This window comes from Salvelinus sp. IW2-2015, linkage group LG8, assembly GCF_002910315.2.
Source record: "Salvelinus sp. IW2-2015 linkage group LG8, ASM291031v2, whole genome shotgun sequence".
NCBI classification, from domain to species: Eukaryota; Metazoa; Chordata; class Actinopteri; order Salmoniformes; family Salmonidae; genus Salvelinus; species Salvelinus sp. IW2-2015.
In genome coordinates, this window is record NC_036848.1 from 33503827 (window position 1) to 33522584 (window position 18758).

General features: G+C 41.4%; 1 protein-coding gene across 1 annotated transcript; it reads right to left on the reverse strand.

The window, feature by feature from the left end:
• Positions 1-833: 833 nt before the first annotated feature.
• On the reverse strand, positions 834-8256 carry LOC111967782 (multiple inositol polyphosphate phosphatase 1). Its single transcript, XM_023993129.2, has 5 exons — positions 7553-8256; positions 2921-3115; positions 2413-2510; positions 2160-2290; positions 834-1774 (listed from the first exon to the last, which is right to left on the reverse strand). The coding sequence occupies exons 1-5, from the start codon at positions 8142-8144 to the stop codon at positions 1399-1401; spliced, it is 1392 nt and encodes a 463-aa protein (XP_023848897.1). The 5' UTR covers positions 8145-8256; the 3' UTR covers positions 834-1398.
• Between the last annotated feature and the right edge of the window lie 10502 nt (positions 8257-18758).

Below are 18758 nucleotides of genomic sequence, written 5' to 3' on the forward strand. Positions count from 1 at the left end.
GGGTGTGGCGTAACAGTAAACATATTGTAATGACCTGACTAGATCATAAAGGAACAATTGTCCAGACAGAGGGTTGAGTTTACGAATTGACGGTTTATTAACCCAACTTTACACAGGCTACTGTTTGGCCGTAGCCCACGCCAAATAAACGAAAGATACCCCACAAGCCAACTGTGACCTTCTCTTGTGAAGCCCAGACGTAAGAGAGAGAACAATGGCTAGACCTGGTCTTAACTTCCAATGCTCCATCCCCCTGCCCAACCCCCCTCCACACCACTCCGCCAACCACCAGGATGCCCGGCATCAGAACATTCCAGGCATCCCCGTGATTGGCAGATAGCAGGTTGATTGGCATGTCGGACCCCGCGAACACTGGTAAGTACAACACAACCCACTAATAGCCTACCACATAACACACCGCTGTCTGTGCGGGTCGCTACAATATTTAATATTAATCTCAATCGCATCGCATGAAGGGGAAGGAGTTCCTATAGGTAATTTGCTGATCCGTTGCAAAATCGAAAGAAAACCATGTAATCAGAGAACCCATGAATGGCATTTACAAATAACCACTGTCATGGAACGTTTGAACCATATGACATCATTTACTGATTTTGAAATGGGTTGCTCAATTTGCATTTGATACAAAAGCAAATATGTCAAAATCTCAAGGCATTTACTTTAATCTGAAATATTTCACAAACAAATCAAATGACAATGTAGAAAATAATTAAATAAAGTAACTCAGCTAAGGTAACCCCAAATTAAAAGCTTATTGTTCAAAAGGTATATTTTGTTCACAATGCAGTCCAATAATGTTCGAGTCCATATTTAAAAAAGGCAAACTTGAGTAAATGTCTCTGATAAATGAGTGCAAATATAAAATCAGACCACACAAAATGACTCATTACAGAGCAAAAAAATGTAACACAAACAATTGCAAAGAGTTTTTCAGCAAGGAAACCCAACCCACTGCATCTATCCAGTGGCAGACATTATATTCTACTCATTGTTTCTTTCTTCTTTTGGAAAATGCATACTGTATGAAAACACAAAAAGGCACATGGAAAATCTGCAATATAATATAAATCAATATGAAACCGTGAAATAGCATAAATATAAAGCTCTCCCTCCTCTAAAGAGTGAATTCAATTAAGACCCTGGATGACCCTAGAAAACAAAGCAAGCATCATGATAACTTGTGCTAAAGTGACGCCTGAAAAAAAAGGGGGCCCAGTAAAAGCTATCTGTAAAACCTGTTACTTCTAAAAAGATACCATAAAGAAAAAGGAACTGGTTCAGACAAAACCTTTAAAACCCCCTCTCTTGCATGACACAGACGTTTGAGTCTTCAAACCCTTGTATAGAAAGAGCCCTCCACCTTCACACGCCCCAAGCTCACAGCTCACAGTTTCTGTTGGGTCTGGACGGCTCGCACTCCTTCTCGAAATTGCAGCCGTGCAGCAACTCTCTGTAGGTCTCTCTGACCGTATTGTACAGTGGAGCCTGGTGGTTTATACCGGGGAATTTCAGAGGTGTCTCGTTGAGTAGGAACTGCAGCCGGAGGCCTTCACTGCAGTCATACAGCACAAAGACCAAGTTGGCTGCGTAAGGCACGATGCGGCTGGTGCGGAAGGTGCGGCCATGTTGCAGGTCAAAGTTGTCAGCGGTCAGGGGCGTCTCGTCTCTGAAAAAGCCCATGAGGGCCAACAGGGGCAGGAGGGTCTCGGCATGGCCCACCTGAATGGTCACAGCCTCAGATACATGCCCAAACCTGAACAGAAAAAAAAGGGGACATAATCCACAATTCAAAAATCGTGATAATAACCAGCCACACTTACTATGTTATTACAATGGTATAACTACTAAGGGAAGTGCTGTGAAATGCATCAGAGGGGAAAACAAAGGAGAAACAATCAATTGCCATGTAGCAGTTTACTTCAATGACTTTCCCCATTGTAGAGAGCCCATTTTTAAAACAGGTGTAACAACTAATGGGAGAGGAAGCGGTGGCTATACCCTCAGGGACCCAATAGTTTTTCAATAACAAGCAAGGCGAGTGGCTTGATAACAATGATTGGCCTATTTAAGCACTTGTGTTTAAATGATATGATCACGGTAGTCAAAATGACTGTGGACTAACTTTACAACCGACTCACCTGATCTCATGAGCAGCCTTATCAAGGCGATTGAACAGGTCGTGAAAAAGAGTGCAACTGGACTTGCGGTTGATGTCATGACCATAGCCCCTCTTCCAGTACTGTTTCAGGTCATTTTTGTACTCCAACACCTGAAAAGGCACAGGTGATTGTGTTAATGATACTGTGAAAGACCGGTTTGAACTGTATGACTGAACTGGGTTCTTCATTGTTTATGGAGGCAGAGGCAATAGCTCTCCCGCTGTGTACATACTTGGGCGTCAGTCTCATCAAACAGGTTGCACCAGGGGGAGTTCAAAGATTTGATGGCAAACTCGTATGAGCACAGGAAGAATGCAGCCTCCACCAGATCTGGTGAGAAAAAGGGAGAATTATTGAATGAATTCAACTGGCATAAGAGGATTGGAAGTGTCAGCCGTAACATGATGAACTCCCTCAACTACACAAAGTGGCTACGATTTGGAACCAAGCAACAAGTCCTGTTGCACATCTTTCACTCCAGTGTTAATTTGCTAAATTGTAATTACGTCACTATTACGGCCTATTTATTGCCTTACCTCCTTATGCCATTTGCACACACTGTATATAGACTTTTTCTATTGTGTTATTGACTGTACATTTCTTTATTCCTTGTGTAACTCTGTTGTTTGTGTCGCACTGCTTTGCTTTATCTTGGCCAGGTCGCAGTTGTAAATGAGAACTTGTTCTCAACTGGCCTACCTGGTGAAATAAAGGAGAAATAAAAAAATGTTTTAAAAAACCTGGTGTGATGTGATTGTATGGAACTTGCAGTTGGTCAGCCATCTTCATCTGCACTATTTTCATCTCTGCTGAGGCCTTGAAGCGGTGGACCTCTTCGAGGGCAGTTCTGTTGTTCTCCACATCGTCAACAAATTTTTTGCACCGGTCAAAGAATCTCATCAACTCATCATTGATTTCGTGGCTGGGTCCAACTTCTGTAACAAGACAAAAAGAGAGTCCAAACATTGTATATTATTGTTGCTGATCTCACCCCCACCAGACTGTACTAATGGTGATCAGCAGTGCTTCATTTGTAAATCGGGAGGTCCCGGAACACATAGTGAGTGTGAGAGAGGGGGGAGTTATGCGGGGGGCTCTGAGGTACCGGATTACATTGAGAGAAAAGGTTTCAAACACAATGTCGCAGCGAGGCAGACAGAGCAAATGTATAGCAGGCTACTGTTATATGGTGGTGAAATGGACAGCACTCTCCAAGGTGCTGATTAATTCAATGCATTTTAAGGCCACATACTTGAGTATAGCTGCGGGGCTTACACAAGTCCGAATTTCTTATAGCCTACTTTTGTAGACATCAATGTACAGCAACATTTTTTGACGCCACTGTAGAACACCAGCCATATGCATACGCACACATACTCAGCTGTGGGGCTTACACGACCCGAATTTCATATCATTTTCAAGATATCAATGTAGCAGTAGAACAAATATCACAATATCGGAATATAACTTCAAATAAAATAAATCAATGTAGGCTACAGCAGAACACACATGAGAATATATAGGCCTCCTGCCTTTGTGTTAAAATTAAGCACATTCAGACTAAATTCACAGCACAGAACAAGTTTGTAAAGGAATTATTTTTTCCTACCTTAGTTTTCAAAACCTCCCACAATGATTCTCCCCATGTCAAGTCCATTTAACTACTGACAATCAACTTCTTCCTCAAAGCCATGAGCTGTGACGTTTAGACTCCTCTGGCTGTAGTGTCTATTTTTTCTTTGAGTGTTAACTATCACCTGGGTGTCCTCTTTAGCCTTGTCTACAAGGCTTGCTGCCACCATTAAATGCACCATGGGTCGGGCATGTTCAAAAACCTTTTTCTGAGGCAGAGGATGTTACGGGTACATTCCACCCACTCTTTTGCTAGTTTAATCCCTCTAGTCGTTTCTAGGACCAAGCTCCCAACCCTTTTTGCATGGTGTACAGCCCAACTTTGAATTCTGCATGACAAGCAAGGGGTTATACGTTTGCGTATTCTTGAACTACAAATTGCACCTGCTCCGAGCACTTTGTCAGTGGATGCACTGCAGGATTAGCAGTGCTGCTAGCTAAGGCATTGCCATCAGGAACAGATTGCCCCTCACACCTCTCCTCCAGCACTGATAGTCCTCTGGCTGGTTCTGGGTTCGATTCATCATCTTTCTCTAGATTTTTGGGCTTGAAAAATGTCCTCAAACTCGATTAACCTTTTCTTATTAATTTTTTTTATTTGCCTTTCCCACGTTTCAAATTCAGACTAGCCTAGGCTACGTGACGTGATTAAGTAGGGAACTCTTCACTAGCTGACCACCACTACCAAGACCTGTGTCAAGATCAGTTACTTACCCTACCGGCCCTCCCCATAACCTCTATGTACAAATAAGAGAGCAGAGCTGTTTTTGAATACCCATACTAACATAATATGTAGTATATAAACGATATCTTAACCGCCATCGATAAGAAACAATACTGTGCAGCCGTATTCATTGACCTGGCCAAGGCTTTCGACTCTGTCAATCACCACATCCTCATCGGCAGACTCGACAGCCTTGGTTTCTCAAATGATTGCCTCGCCTGGTTCACCAACTACTTCTCTGATAGAGTTCAGTGTGTCAAATCGGAGGGCCTGTTGTCCGGGCCTCTGGCAGTCTCTATGGGGGTGCCACAGGGTTCAATTCTTGGGCTGACTGTCTTCTCTGTATACATCAATGATGTCGCTCTTGCTGCTGGTGAGTTTCTGATCCACCTCTACGCAGACGACACCATTCTGTATACTTCTGGCCCTTCTTTGGACACTGTTAACAACCCTCCAGGCGAGCTTCAATGCCATACAACTCTCCTTCCGTGGCCTCCAATTGCTCTTAAATACGAGTAAAACTAAATGCATGCTCTTCAACCGATCGCTGCCTGCACCTGCCCGCCCGTCCAGCATCACTACTCTGGACGGTTCTGACTTAGAATATGTGGACAACTACAAATACCTAGGTGTCTGGTTAGACTGTAAACTCTCCATCCAGACTCACATAAAACATCTCCAATCCAAAGTTAAATCTAGAATTGGCTTCCTATTTTGCAACAAAGCATCCTTCACTCATGCTGCCAAACATACCCTCGTAAAACTGACCATCCTACCGATCCTCGACTTCGGCGATGTCATTTACAAAATAGCCTCCAACACCCTACTCAATAAATTGGATGCAGTCTATCACAGTGCCATCCGTTTTGTCAACAAAGCCCCATATACTACCCACCACTGCGACCTGTACGCTCTCATTGGCTGGCCCTCGCTTCATACTAACCCACTGGCTCAGGTCATCTACAAGACCCTGCTAGGTAAAGTCCCCCCTTATCTCAGCTCGCTGGTCCACATAGCAGCACCCACCCTGTAGCACGCGCTCCAGCAGGTATGTCTTCTCTGGTCACCCCAAAGCCAATTCCTCCTTTGGCCGCCTCTCCTTCCAGTTCTCTGCTGCCAATGACTGGAACGAACTACAAAAATCTCTTGAAACTGGAAACACTTATCTCCCCCATAGCTTTAAAGCACCAGCTGTCAGAGCAGCTCACAGATCACTGCACCTGTACATAGCCCATCTATAATTTAGCCCAAACAACTACCTCTTCCCCTACTGTATTTATTTTGCTCCTTTGCACCCCATTATTTCTACTTTGCACATTCTTCCACTGCAAATCTACCATTCCAGTGTTTTACTTGCTATATTGTATTTACTTCGCCAACATGGCCTTTTTTTGCCTTTACCTCCCTTATCTCACCTCAATTGTATATAGACTTATTTTTCTACTGTATTATTGACTGTATGTTTGTTTTACTCCATGTGTAACTCTGTGTTGTTGTATGTGTCGAACTGCTTTGCTTTATCTTGGCCAGGTCGCAATTGTAAATGAGAACTTGTTCTCAACTTGCCCACCTGGTTAAATAAAGGTGAAATAAAAAAATACAAATATACTCATTAAGTATGTAGTATACAGTATAAGTAAATTTGAGTATACTGTAAACGAACGGTATCCTTTCAGTTAAGTGTACTTACGCTCCGCCTGTCTACTGGAAGTTTATGCTGTTGCTATGCAACTTCTTGCCAGCATGTTAGCATAACAAATTACTAGCTAGACATCTTACGACTTCTTTAACAATGTCCATTGAGAACAAACAACGACTATACCACTTAGCTAAGCATGACGTGAATAATCAAGTCCATAAACGTTGGGTAGTTAGATAGCATATAGTTAATAAACTGTCAATAAACTGTCGATTTATTAGTAGCCAAGTAACGTTAGGTAGCTAGCTAACATACCAATACATACAAGCAACTGCTGTAATGATATGCTATGCGGTTCATAAGGCTAGCGTAGCAAAACAAATTGTCAGCCAACATCACATGTAACGTAACTTATTTGAAAAGTATTTACTTTTTTTATTACATTGCTCAACATTTTCTTAACATTTATCATAATTAGTTAACTAATTTAACTAATGAACTTTTTGTACTTACATTTGTATCCGCTATGGTCAGACTTCGGCTGCATATTTTCCACCATTTCTTAAAATCTGAAATTGTTTTGAAGCCATGCTCATTTCTGAAGAATTGCATTATGGGCCCTAAAAGCACAGAAAGTGTCCACTGTTGTATACTTCGAATTTTGGCGACTGTAGTAAGACATCCAGGAACTTTTGGCATACTAACTTTATACAATGGGTGGGTCTAATCCTGAATGCTGATTGGTTAAAACCGGATTCCAGACGGTGTCTATTCCACAAGTTACCACCTGCTATGACATAAAATGCCTATTTACTCTGTTACATCTGCCTCATCAACCCAGCCAGGAAATTTATAAACTATAAAAAGCATCTAGATATTCTCACATTTCTTTTAGACTAACATTTACAGGGGCCTAACAACACCTTTGCCAATATATCCACCAAACACCGGCTTCTCGGGCATTATTACTTAAATGACCAATAAGCATACAACATACTAAATGTACGTCACAAATAGTAGTTTTCGAACACAGCTCATGTCTATGGCGCTGACAGACGGGACAACTTTGCTTCTAGCTCCTAAGCAACTTTTAAGTATTTGGTTTTTGTGTGTGTATTATTTCTCAGAAGCATCCGTAATTACGTCTGCTAAATATGTGTATGTGACCAATACAATTAGATTTAGAATCAGTGTGGCAGGATAGGATGAATACGCTGAATGATCACCGCGCTTTTACATTACCGTCTTTCTGGGAGAGGGAGGAGAGAAAAAAAAGCACTGGTGATCAGTGTGAGTGACTGCGTGTGATACCACCAGGCCTATTTATAATTCAGAGAATAGGAAAACGACTAAACTAGCTTTACTCTACAAACTCACCTGTTACTTTCCAAAGGTTGCGTAGGCCTTCTTGGAAAGCGACAATGCTGTCCACGCATCTGTGTTTGGAGCTAGTGATGAAACGGATACGATGGCTCCTGAGGTTTTCCTCTGACATCAAAGATGGAAAGAATGTTGCCAACCTGACAGCCAGATGTCGATGGTCATCTCTCCCCTTTTCCACAAGCTTCCCATCCATGTCTTCAGTGTACCACATTTCCCACTTGGTTTTTATTTCAGTCAGCCATTTATCGGTGTTCATAGCGTCGTTTAGAACAAGGTCGTAAAGCCGTTGCATCCTTTTGATATTTTTGGTCGTTGGATATCGTGTTCCATGCCGAATTATGGCGGTCACATGAATAGCAGTGCAATCGGTACATCCCGGTTTTAGAAGGGATTTGTTTACCGAGAGGATGTCATTAATGAGATAAGGGTTTATTTCCTCATATCTGCCTTTCGTTCCGAAATAATTTGCAATCGCAGGTATGCTTGAATTAACGTTAGCATTTGCAACTGAGCAGTATGAAAACCGGGTCAAAGCTAGACTAAATGTCGTGAACAACAACGTTTGTTTAGATAACGCAGATGTCATTTCGTCAAAATTAGTTGAGGTAGTAATAATTGATACTTACAAACTACTAAACTAAGTTAGCTAGTACATTGCCGTCTGCTTTGTTTGTTGTTTCGCTGCGAACTTTGAACTTGGCAACAACAATAAAAATGGAGCTCCACCAGCCGGCCAACCGTATTATATCCCTGCGTTTTCGTGTGGCAAGGGACCCACACTAAACTGCATGACTTAGTTATAATCGGTGTAGAAATTGGACAGAAATCAAGATAATAAAACAAACCGTGTTCAGGGCTGTGGGATATCAAAATCAATCAAATATCCCAAACGTAGATAGAAACCAAATGATGTTGAATCCACTGGGTCTATCAGAAAAATCACTTCTCCCCACCAGAGGGCGAATACAATAAAGGTTTATCACTGCTTTTTATGTGCCTGAGCATGAGACACATATTTTCTTTTATATCCCGAGATTTGCGAAATTCCAGGATTGTATAGTTCCGTAGCTATTCATCAGCAGAGCAGTAAGAAAATGACAAAAGGGCTTTGCATTAGTGAAATTGCTGAAGGAATTTCAGGTGCCTGGCACATTCCATCTTTTGGAGGCAAGGACTTTCCTATCAGACGCCACACACGCGATTTCTTGGTCTGTTTGCTCAGTTGCAAGCTAAATTCCAAATGTTTCCAAATCTGTATTGCGTGCAGACGGCTTCGTTAATAGATGGTATAATGTTTAAGTACATTTACTGTCTATTTGAAAATGCTAGCATTATGCAGGAGCCTGTGGCTATTCATAGCCCATTAGAATTCTCCCAGGTGTTCTTGATAGAGAGGACCACTCTTTACCTTCATTTTCTAGGCAAAAAAATCCCCGGTGCAGCTGTGTCCATCTCCAGAGATAAATTGCACAGGTGCAGTGAAAAATTCTAATGGAAGATTGCACTTCTTTATTGTTCTTGTTTATAAAGAATGAATCATGCAATGATATGCATATCACATGAGATATATATTATTTAATAGTAAAGCTGTATGGTGTAGCCCTAGATATACATTACTTGCATTGCCTTTTTTTTTTTTTCAAAACTTGTTTTTAAGAAAAAGCTTTTAACTGCCTAGAGTAGAAATATTTATGGCCTATTCTACAGCATATGGGAATTGGTGAACAATTAATATCCATGATTTAAGTCCTTTTATGTAATTTTACATCTTAAAGTTAGTGTGGAAGAGGCAAAAAAAWAATTGTTGTCTATCAACAATGACAAGCCACCAGGGTCTGACAATTTGGATGGAAAATKTTACCTTGGACGTTGTTCAAATGGACACAGCATCGGTAGGCCAGGTAGGCTGTTGTCCTGTACTTGGTAGGTTTAGGCCTAACCATATATATTTTTTCTTTCTCTTAGTGGTTAATCCCAGTTTGAATGGGTAAATGATACCTGCATATGTAAACGGCCTATTGTATTTCTAATTGTGCCAATAACACTTACCATTGGGTCTCTTAGGTTTGACTGATGGATAAACACAAGACCTGCATGACAGTGAAGGTTGAACTCAATGTCCCTGGTTGGGTACAGACTAACTGTAAATAGAGGTGGTGTCTGTGTCTGGCAGAAGTTCCCGTTGTGTTCCTGCATTATTCACGGGCCTCATTAGGAAAACCTCAGTGCCACTTTTGAGAGAGAGGTTATAAATTGTGGTCATTTATCCCTGTGTTGGATTGAGTAGACTGCACTCATGGGCGAAGGAGTTTCTCATTACCTGTGGCTGTTGTGCAATTAGTTTTTCTCAATGATAATGCCTACTAAGAGACTGGCTGAAAGGCAATGCCTTTGTTTGGTAGGTAGGCTACTATGCTTTGAAATGTATACACAGTGATGAGGGTTGGATTTGATTGTAGCTGTGTATGGCTTTCACTGACATCAGTAATAGTCTTAATTCCTTCCATTGGCTGAAAATGACCCGATCTTTTTCACAATTTAGCCTACAGTAAATGTAACCAAATAAGCTTGATATGTTTCATTTCCTCAACTCTCTCATCCACCACAGGCTGGTTTGTCTTTCAGATGGATGTGGTTTGAGATGGAGATTCATGCATTCATTGAATTTAATTTCACAGTCAGTCAAAGGCCAAAGCACACACTGCTGTGTTGTAGGCATCAAGATTGTTTGTCATGACCAAATGAGCACTGATAAATTAGCTTGGCTGTTTAAGATAGAGGTCACACTTTTGGCCTTTAGATTTTGCAATCGTTAAGTTTTGTCCTGGCTCATCTAGCTGATATTTAACTGCTTTTGTTGCTGATGAAGCACTGGTTAGTGCAAATAGGGGGAATGGACTGAGAGAATTCCTGAAACACACGGTTCGTGTCTGTTGGTAGTTACCCATATGAATCACACTACCAGGAGCTGTCCTGGTTGAACCACAAAACAAATGAATTTGTAAAGTGGATGGAAATAAGTTGATATTGGTCCAGTTGAGTCATTGTTTTAATTTCCATCTGTGCAACAGTAGTGCCTAAAGCACCACGGTTTGTTGAAGAAATTAAGAGAAGTTTGAATTCACCCATTTGTATTGCAATAATGTCATGGCTCATTTGTGGCCTGAAACCAGGGGTCAAAACTGAGACAAGTTTGAACTAATCTCTATAATATATAAACAACTTTTGGAAAGGTCATATGCTAAGCTAGCCATTAAAAAGGTGTGGTCCACAGATCGAATTGAATCTGAACAACCCTTTAACTGGAACAGAGTATGGAAAAATATGACCTTGGCATACTGAAATGCAATCCATCAATTTATACATTTGAAGTTTGTTCAGACTATATGTCACGATCGTTTGTAGAAACGGACCAAGGCGCAGCGTGATTAAAGTTCCACATAATTATTTAATAGTGACACTTAACAAAAACAATAAATGAACAAAGAACCGGTGCTACATACACTTACTCAAAATACAATATCCCACAAACACAGGTGGGAACAAACACTACTTAAATATGATCCCCAATTAGAGACAACGATGACCAGCTGCCTCTAATTGAGAATCACACAAATCACCAACATAGAAACATGAAAACTAGAAACATGAAAACTAGAACACCCACATAGAAATAATAAACTAGACTAACACCCCCAGTCACGCCCTGACCTACACCACCATAGAAAATAAAGGCTCTCTATGGTCAGGACGTGACACTATATTTTATACCAAGAAAACATTTTACGATGAAATTGGCCCTAACTCCCAACTGTTCACTGTGTCCCCTAAATCAGGTAGGCACATTCCTCCATATGATGTGTGAGTGACCTTCAGTTAACTGCTTCTGGGGCAAAATTATGAAATTGCATGTATGTGCATGTATGCAAATATTCAATGCTTTGCATCTATTACGTTAATTATGATAGCTCTTGAATCCTTGAATCTCTCAATCAGAGACTATTACTGACAGGCAGCACTGCCGCAAAAAAACTATGTCTCTTAGATAGCAATCATCTCACTCTCCCAATTCGCCAGTGGATACAGTTACTATTAGAAGTTTTAACGTTAGAATTTTTCGAACAATTGAGGCATGGACAAATATACTTAACTCTGTAAAGCAGATCAGTTAAGCCCAACACATACAAATAAACAATTCATAAAGCCCAACACATACATACAAACAATATACAGTATATGTACTTTACAGTGCCTTCAGAAGGTATTCACACCCCTTTTTCCACATTTTATTGTGTTACCGACTGAATTTAAAATGGATGAAGTTGAGATTTTTGTCACTGGCCTACACACAATACCCCATAATGTCAGTGAAATTATGTTTTTTGAAATGTTTAGATATTAATACAAAATTAAAAGCTGAAGTGTCTTGAGTCAATAAGTCTTCAACCCCTTTGTTATGGCAAGCCTAAATAACTTCAGGAGTAAAAATGTGCTTAACAAGTCATATAATAAGTTGCATGGACTCACTCTGTATGCAATAATAGTGTTTAATGTGATATTTGAATGACTAACTCATCTCTGTACCCCACGCGTACAATTATCTCTAAGTCGAGCAGTGAATTTCAAACATAGATTCAACCACAAAGACCAGGGAGGTTTTCTGGATAAAGACATTTTGGCTGGGTGGGGACGGGAGGTTGGGGGTGCAGGCCCATTTTCTTTTTTTATATATTGAATTTACTACCAATTAAACTGTATTTCTCACTGTTTTTAATTTATTTTGAGTGGCAGCCTACTGGTACATGTTTTATAAACGTATAATGTGAAATGGATAATCTCCCCCCAACAAAAAAATAACAAAACAAACAAAAATGCGGTAAAAAAAAAAGTGTGTCCCGAAGTCAAACGTTCAGTTGTTCGCTTACAAAGAAATGCCTGTGTGAAGTGCACTGGCAGCTTTCCACTGGCAGCTGTCTGAAAAGTATGCAATGGTCCTCCACCGTTCAACTGGAAAGGCCACTGCAGAGATAGGCAACTTGTTATCTCACAGCATACTTCATTCCCAATCCTAACGTTAGTAATGTACTGTATCAGAGAGAGCAGATCATTTGTAGACCTTGTGAAGTTGCATAATGATTTTTACGGCTGCGCCACTTCTCTTCTTTAATATCTTCTCTGCGAAGAACATTGTCAATAATTATTTATAGGTATTAGCCTATCTGTTCCGAAGTGTTAATGGGTTTAGATCCTCTACATCTGTCTCATATTCAAGTTCTTTAAAGCCAGGGTTTTGGTCCAAACCAGTCAACAACCTTTTGGCCTGAGCTATGGTTCTTCTCGCTCCAGCGTGGTTGCGGTGGTGTTATCAGATCAGTGGGGAATGAAGTTATCATCAAGCGATAAATGATGCCAGCTGGTCACCAGACCTAGACCGTACAAACCCATGTCCCCTGTTCTAATCCTTTCCTGCCGCCTCTCCTTCGACGTGGCTTTACTAAAGCCGACTCGTGTGGCTGTCTGACGGCAATGAGGTGCTGCTGTGGCCAAATTTAGAGGAATGGCCCACGTTGTCTTTCGTGAGTAAAAGAGGTCACAAGTCAGGTATGAGGGTAATTGAAGAGGGCAGTTTCTTGGTGAAAAGCTGAGTTTTTCAATTGCCGCAAAATGGTCTATTGCTCCTGTCTCAATGATCTTAGTATGTCTAATGGCTATTAGATTGAGTTGAGTCACCAGAAGCTGCTGTGAAATCAAATGTGCTGCTCTAATAGACACCACAGTGGAAACTTCTCATCACATTTCGAGGAGAAAATGACTCACTCTCTAAAGTAACGTGCTGTCTCTTTGTGGACTCTGTAGTCTGACTTTTTCCTCCAAAAATGATTGGAGCCAAGTGAGTAAATTTCACCTGTTGGGTGGCTAGAGGCAAATGCTTTGAATGCACATAGGCCTATTTCCATTGAATGTGAATAGAGAGGAGGGTTAAAATGTACATCTAAAGCCAACGTGTCATATCGCGTTGTTTTCTTGGTCTTCTGATTGTATTCCTACTTCATTCGTACAAAGCAGTTGCTTATTACACATTCAGAAAGTATTCACATCCACTGACTTTTTCCACATTTTGTTGTGTTACAGCCTGAATTAAAAATAGTTTGTCACTGGCCTCCACACAATACCCATTTTTAATGTCAAAGTGGAATTATGTTTTCAGAAAAGACCAGGCAGGTTTTCCAAAGCGAAGAGAAAAAAAGACATTGAATATCCCTTTTGAGCATGGTGAAGTTATTAATTACACTTTGGATGGTGTATCAATACACAGAGTTTGTACAAAGATACAGGCTTCTTTCCCAACTCTGTTGCCGGATGGGAAGTAAACCGCTCAGGGATTTCACCAGGACATGGTGACTTCAAAACAGTTACAGAGTTTAATGGCTGTGATAGGAGAACTGATGATGGACCAACAACATTGTAGTTACTCCACAATACTAACCTAATTGACAAAATGAAAAGAAGGAAGCCTGTACAAAATATAAATATTCCAAAACATGCATCCTGTTTGCAACGAGGCACTAAAGTAATACTGCAAAAAATGTGGCAAAGCAATTCACTTTTTGGCCTGAATACAAAGGGTTATGTTTGGGGTAAATACGACACATTACTGAGTACCACTCTCCATATTTTCAAGCATAGTGGTGGCTGCATCATGTTATGGGTATGCATCATGTCATGGGTATGGAATGCAAATGCAAAATCGTAGAGGAAAACCTGGTTCAGTCTGCTTTCCACCAGACACAGGGAGATTAATTCACATTTTCAGCAGGACAATAACGTTAAACACAAGGCTAAATCTACACTGGAGTTGCTTACAAAGGAGACAGTGAATGTTCCTGAGTGGCAGAGTTACAGTTTTGACTTAAATATACTTAAATCTATAGGAAGACCTGAAAATGGTTGTTTAGCAATAATCAACAACCAATGTGACAGAGCTAGAAGAGTTTTGAAAATAATAATGGGCAAATTTTAAACAATCCAGCTGTGGAAAGTTCTTAGACAAAGACTCACAGCTGGAAACACACGGTTTTATGTAATTTTTTGGGTAAAAATCAAGTCTTTGTTAGATGTACAGTACCAGTCAAACGTTTGGACACACCTACTCATTCCAGGGTTTTTCTTAATTTTTACTATTTTCTACGTTGTATAATAATAGTGAAGACATCAAAACTATGTAATAACACATGGAATCATGTAGTAACCAAAAAAAGTGTTAAACAAATCAAAATATATTTTATATTTGAGATTCTTTAAAGTAGCCACCCTTTGCCTTGACAGCTTTGCACACTCTTGGCATTCTCTCAAGCAGATTCAGGAGGTAGTCACCTGGAATGCATTTCAATTAACAGGTGTGCCTTTTCTTTCCTTCTTAATGCGTTTCAGGCCAATCAGTTGCATTGTGACAAGGTAGGGGTGGTATACAGAAGATGGCCCTATTTGGTATAAGACCAAGTCGATATTATGGCAAGAACAGCTCAAATAAGCAAAGAGAAACAACAGTCCATCATTACTTTAAGACATGAAGGTCAGTCAATCCGGAAAGGATAAGTTCATTAGAGTTAACTGCACCTCAGATTGCAGCCCAAATAAATGCTTCACAGAGTTCAAGTAACAGACCCATCTCAACATCAACTGTTAAGAGGAGACTGCGTGAATCAGGCCTTCATGGTCGAATTTCTGCAAAAAAACACTACTAAAGGACACCAGTAAGAAGAGACTTGCTTGGGCCAAGAAACACGAGCAATGAACATTAGACCGGTGGAAATCTGTCCTTTGGTCTGATGAGTCCAAATTTGAGATTTTTGGTTCCAACTGCCGTCTCTTTGTGAGACGCAGAGTAGGTGAACATATGATCTCCGCATGTGTGGTTCCCACCATGAAGCATGGAGGAGGAGGTGTGATGGTGAGGGACTGCTTTGCTGGTGACCTTGTGATTTATTTAGAATTCAAGGCACACTTAACCAGCACGGCTACCTCAGCATTCTGCAGCGATATACCATCCCATCTGTTTTATGCTTAGAAGGACTATCATTTGTTTTTCAACAGGACCACCTCCCAGGCTGTGTAAGGGCTATTTGACCAAGAAGGAGAGTGATGGAGTGCTGCATCAGATGACCTGGCCTCCACAATCACCCAACATCAACCCAATTGAGATGGTTTGGGATGAGTTGGACCACAGAGTGAAGGAAAAGCAGCCAACAAGTGGCTCAGCATATGTAGGAACTCCTTCAACACTGTTGGAAAAGTATTCTAGGTGAAGCTGGTTGAGAGAATGCCAAGAGTGTGCAAAGCTGTCAACAAGGCAAAGGGTGGCTACTTTGAAAAATCTCAAATCTCAAATTATTTTGAGTTGTTTAAGACTTTTTTTTGGTTGTGTGGTTGTGTCCATTATCTTATCTACATACTTTATATCTGGTTTTAGTTGTTTAAAGTTTACACTGAACTGTTTTTTTTGTTTGGACAAAGGTAACTTGAGAAAAAAAACTTCAACACTTAGGATGGTGACTGTTCAGCAAAAACTCCCTAGTCCGCAGTGGATGGGCAGGACTCGCTGAAGTGCTCTGCTTAGCCTTGCAGGACACACAGCCAGGGGAAATTCAGGGGAGTGAGTGATTAACATTTTCTGGCTGGTGAGGACAGAGCTTTTTTTGCAGCCCCCGTGATAGAGATGGTGTGTGGGGGGAAAAAAGGCCATGGCGGGCAGAGCAAACCCTGGATATCACAAGTAGTGTTTTTATTACACACACACACACACACACACCTGTTTTAGTACGAAGGATGGATTCCCCACTGATTTTCCACTCTGTCATCAATAGTTGTCTGGCCATGTGAGGTTCTGAGAATACTCTGTATGCAATACACATGTTCAGTGTTTTTATTATGGTTTGAAGAGACCTGAGTAGGAAATAAACTGACGTTTGTAGGGGGTAGTACTTTAACTTTGTTCTAGTTTTTAGTTTTATGGGTCAGACGCACTGAGAAATCTGACTGCCGATAGGTAGGCTACTTTGCACCTCTGCCCAGTGTCGGCAGTTAACGTTTTGTTGTTCACAAAGAACAGTTTAACCTCTTAATCGTTAGGCAAGGGTAATTTCAGTGTAGGAAAGGATGAAACAGCGTCAGTGCCACCAGTAAGTACAGATAGTAACGTTAGTATAAATCCCATCGCACGTTCCCCGCAGCCAGACAACGTTCTCATGGCTTTTGGAGGGAAATGCTGTAGGAATGCTCAACCGGTGTCGCTCATTCAGCCGACAGAAACTTTCAACCGGTTTTCCCCATTAAGCAGCGAGTCGGAGTCTGAGGCCGAGCCTTCTCTTGTCTCTACTCCTCCCGTTACGGGGTCTGAGACTCCGAAGCTTCCCACCATTAGCTCTGACAAATTGAAAACCCTAGTCATTGGCGACTTCATTACCAGCAGTATTAGACTTAAAAAGAATCATCCAGCGATCATACACTGTTTACCAGGGGGCAGGGCTACCGACGTTAAGGCTAATCTGAAGATGGTGCTGGCTAAAGCTAAAACTGGTGAGTGTAGAGGGTATAGAGAGATTGTTATCCACGTCGGCACCAACAATGTTAGGATGAAACAGTCAGAGGTCACCAAGCGCAACATAGCTTCAGCGTGTAAATCAGCTAGAAAGATGTCGGCATCGAGTAATTGTCTCTGGCCCCCTCCCAGTTAGGGGGAGTGATGAGCTCTACAGCAGAGTCTCACAACTCAATCGCTGGTTGAAAACTGTTTTCTGCCCCTCCCAAAATATAGAATTTGTAGACAATTGGCCCTCTTTCTGGGACTCACCCACAAACAGGACCAAGCCTGGCCTGCTGAGGAGTGACGGACTCCATCCTAGCTGGAGTGGTGCTCTCATCTTATCTACCAACATAGACAGGGCTCTAACTCCTCTAGCTCCACAATGAAATAGGGTGCAGGCCAGGCAGCAGGCTGTTAGCCAGCCTGCCAGCTTAGTGGAGTCTGCCACTAGCACAGTCAGTGTAGTCAGCTCAGCTATCCCCATTGAGACCGTGTCAGTGCCTCGACCTAGGTTGGGCAAAACTAAACATGGCGGTGTTCGCCTTAGCAATCTCACTAGAATAAAGACCTCCTCCATTCCTGCCATTATTGAAAGAGATCGTGATACCTCACATCTCAAAATAGGGCTACTTAATGTTAGATCCCTCACTTCAAAGGCAGTTATAATCAATGAACTAATCACTGATCATAATCTTGATGTSATTGGCCTGACTGAAACATGGCTTAAGCCTGATGAATTTACTGTGTTAAATGAGGCCTCACCTCCTGGTTACACTCGTGACCACATCCCCTGTGCATTCCACAAAGGCGGAGGTGTTGCTAACATTTTGTCACGTATCCAGTGGTGAGTGAAGGAGTCAAGCGCAGAGAGCAGGTTGTTTCGTGCAAGTGGATTTGTATTTAATAATCCGAACAGAAATATATATAAGACGCCTACGCCACACAACAAAAGGGCGCGTCAATAACCAGTCCACAATAACTAGGACAAAATTACAGTACGAAAACACCACCACAACAAACAGAATAACAAGCCCGCACAAAAGTCGGCGGGCCAACTGGGTTTAAATAACCCCCTACCCTAAACACAAAACAGGTGATACAAATAGACAAATTAGACAAACTCAACAGAAAACAGACAAGGGGATCGGTGGCAGCTAGTAGACCGGAGACGACGACCGCCGAGCGCCGCCCGAACGGGAAGAGGCACCATCCTCGGCGGGATTCGTAACACATTTACGATAGCAAATGTCAATTTACCAAAAAAAACGACGTTTTCGTCTTTTGAGCTTCTAGTCATGAAATCTATGCAGCCTACTCAATCACTTTTTATAGCTACTGTTTACTGGCCTCCTGGGCCATATACAGCGTTCCTCACTGAGTTCCCTGAATTCGTATCGGACCTTGTAGTCATAGCAGATAATATTCACATTTTTGGTGACTTTAATATTCACATGGAAAAGTCCACAGACCCACTCCAAAAGGCTTTCGGAGCCATCATCGACTCAGTGGGTTTTGTCCAACATGTCTCTGGACCTACTCACTGTCACAGTCATACTCTGGACCTAGTTTTGTCCCATGGAATAAATGTTGTGGATCTTAATGTTTTTCCTCATAATC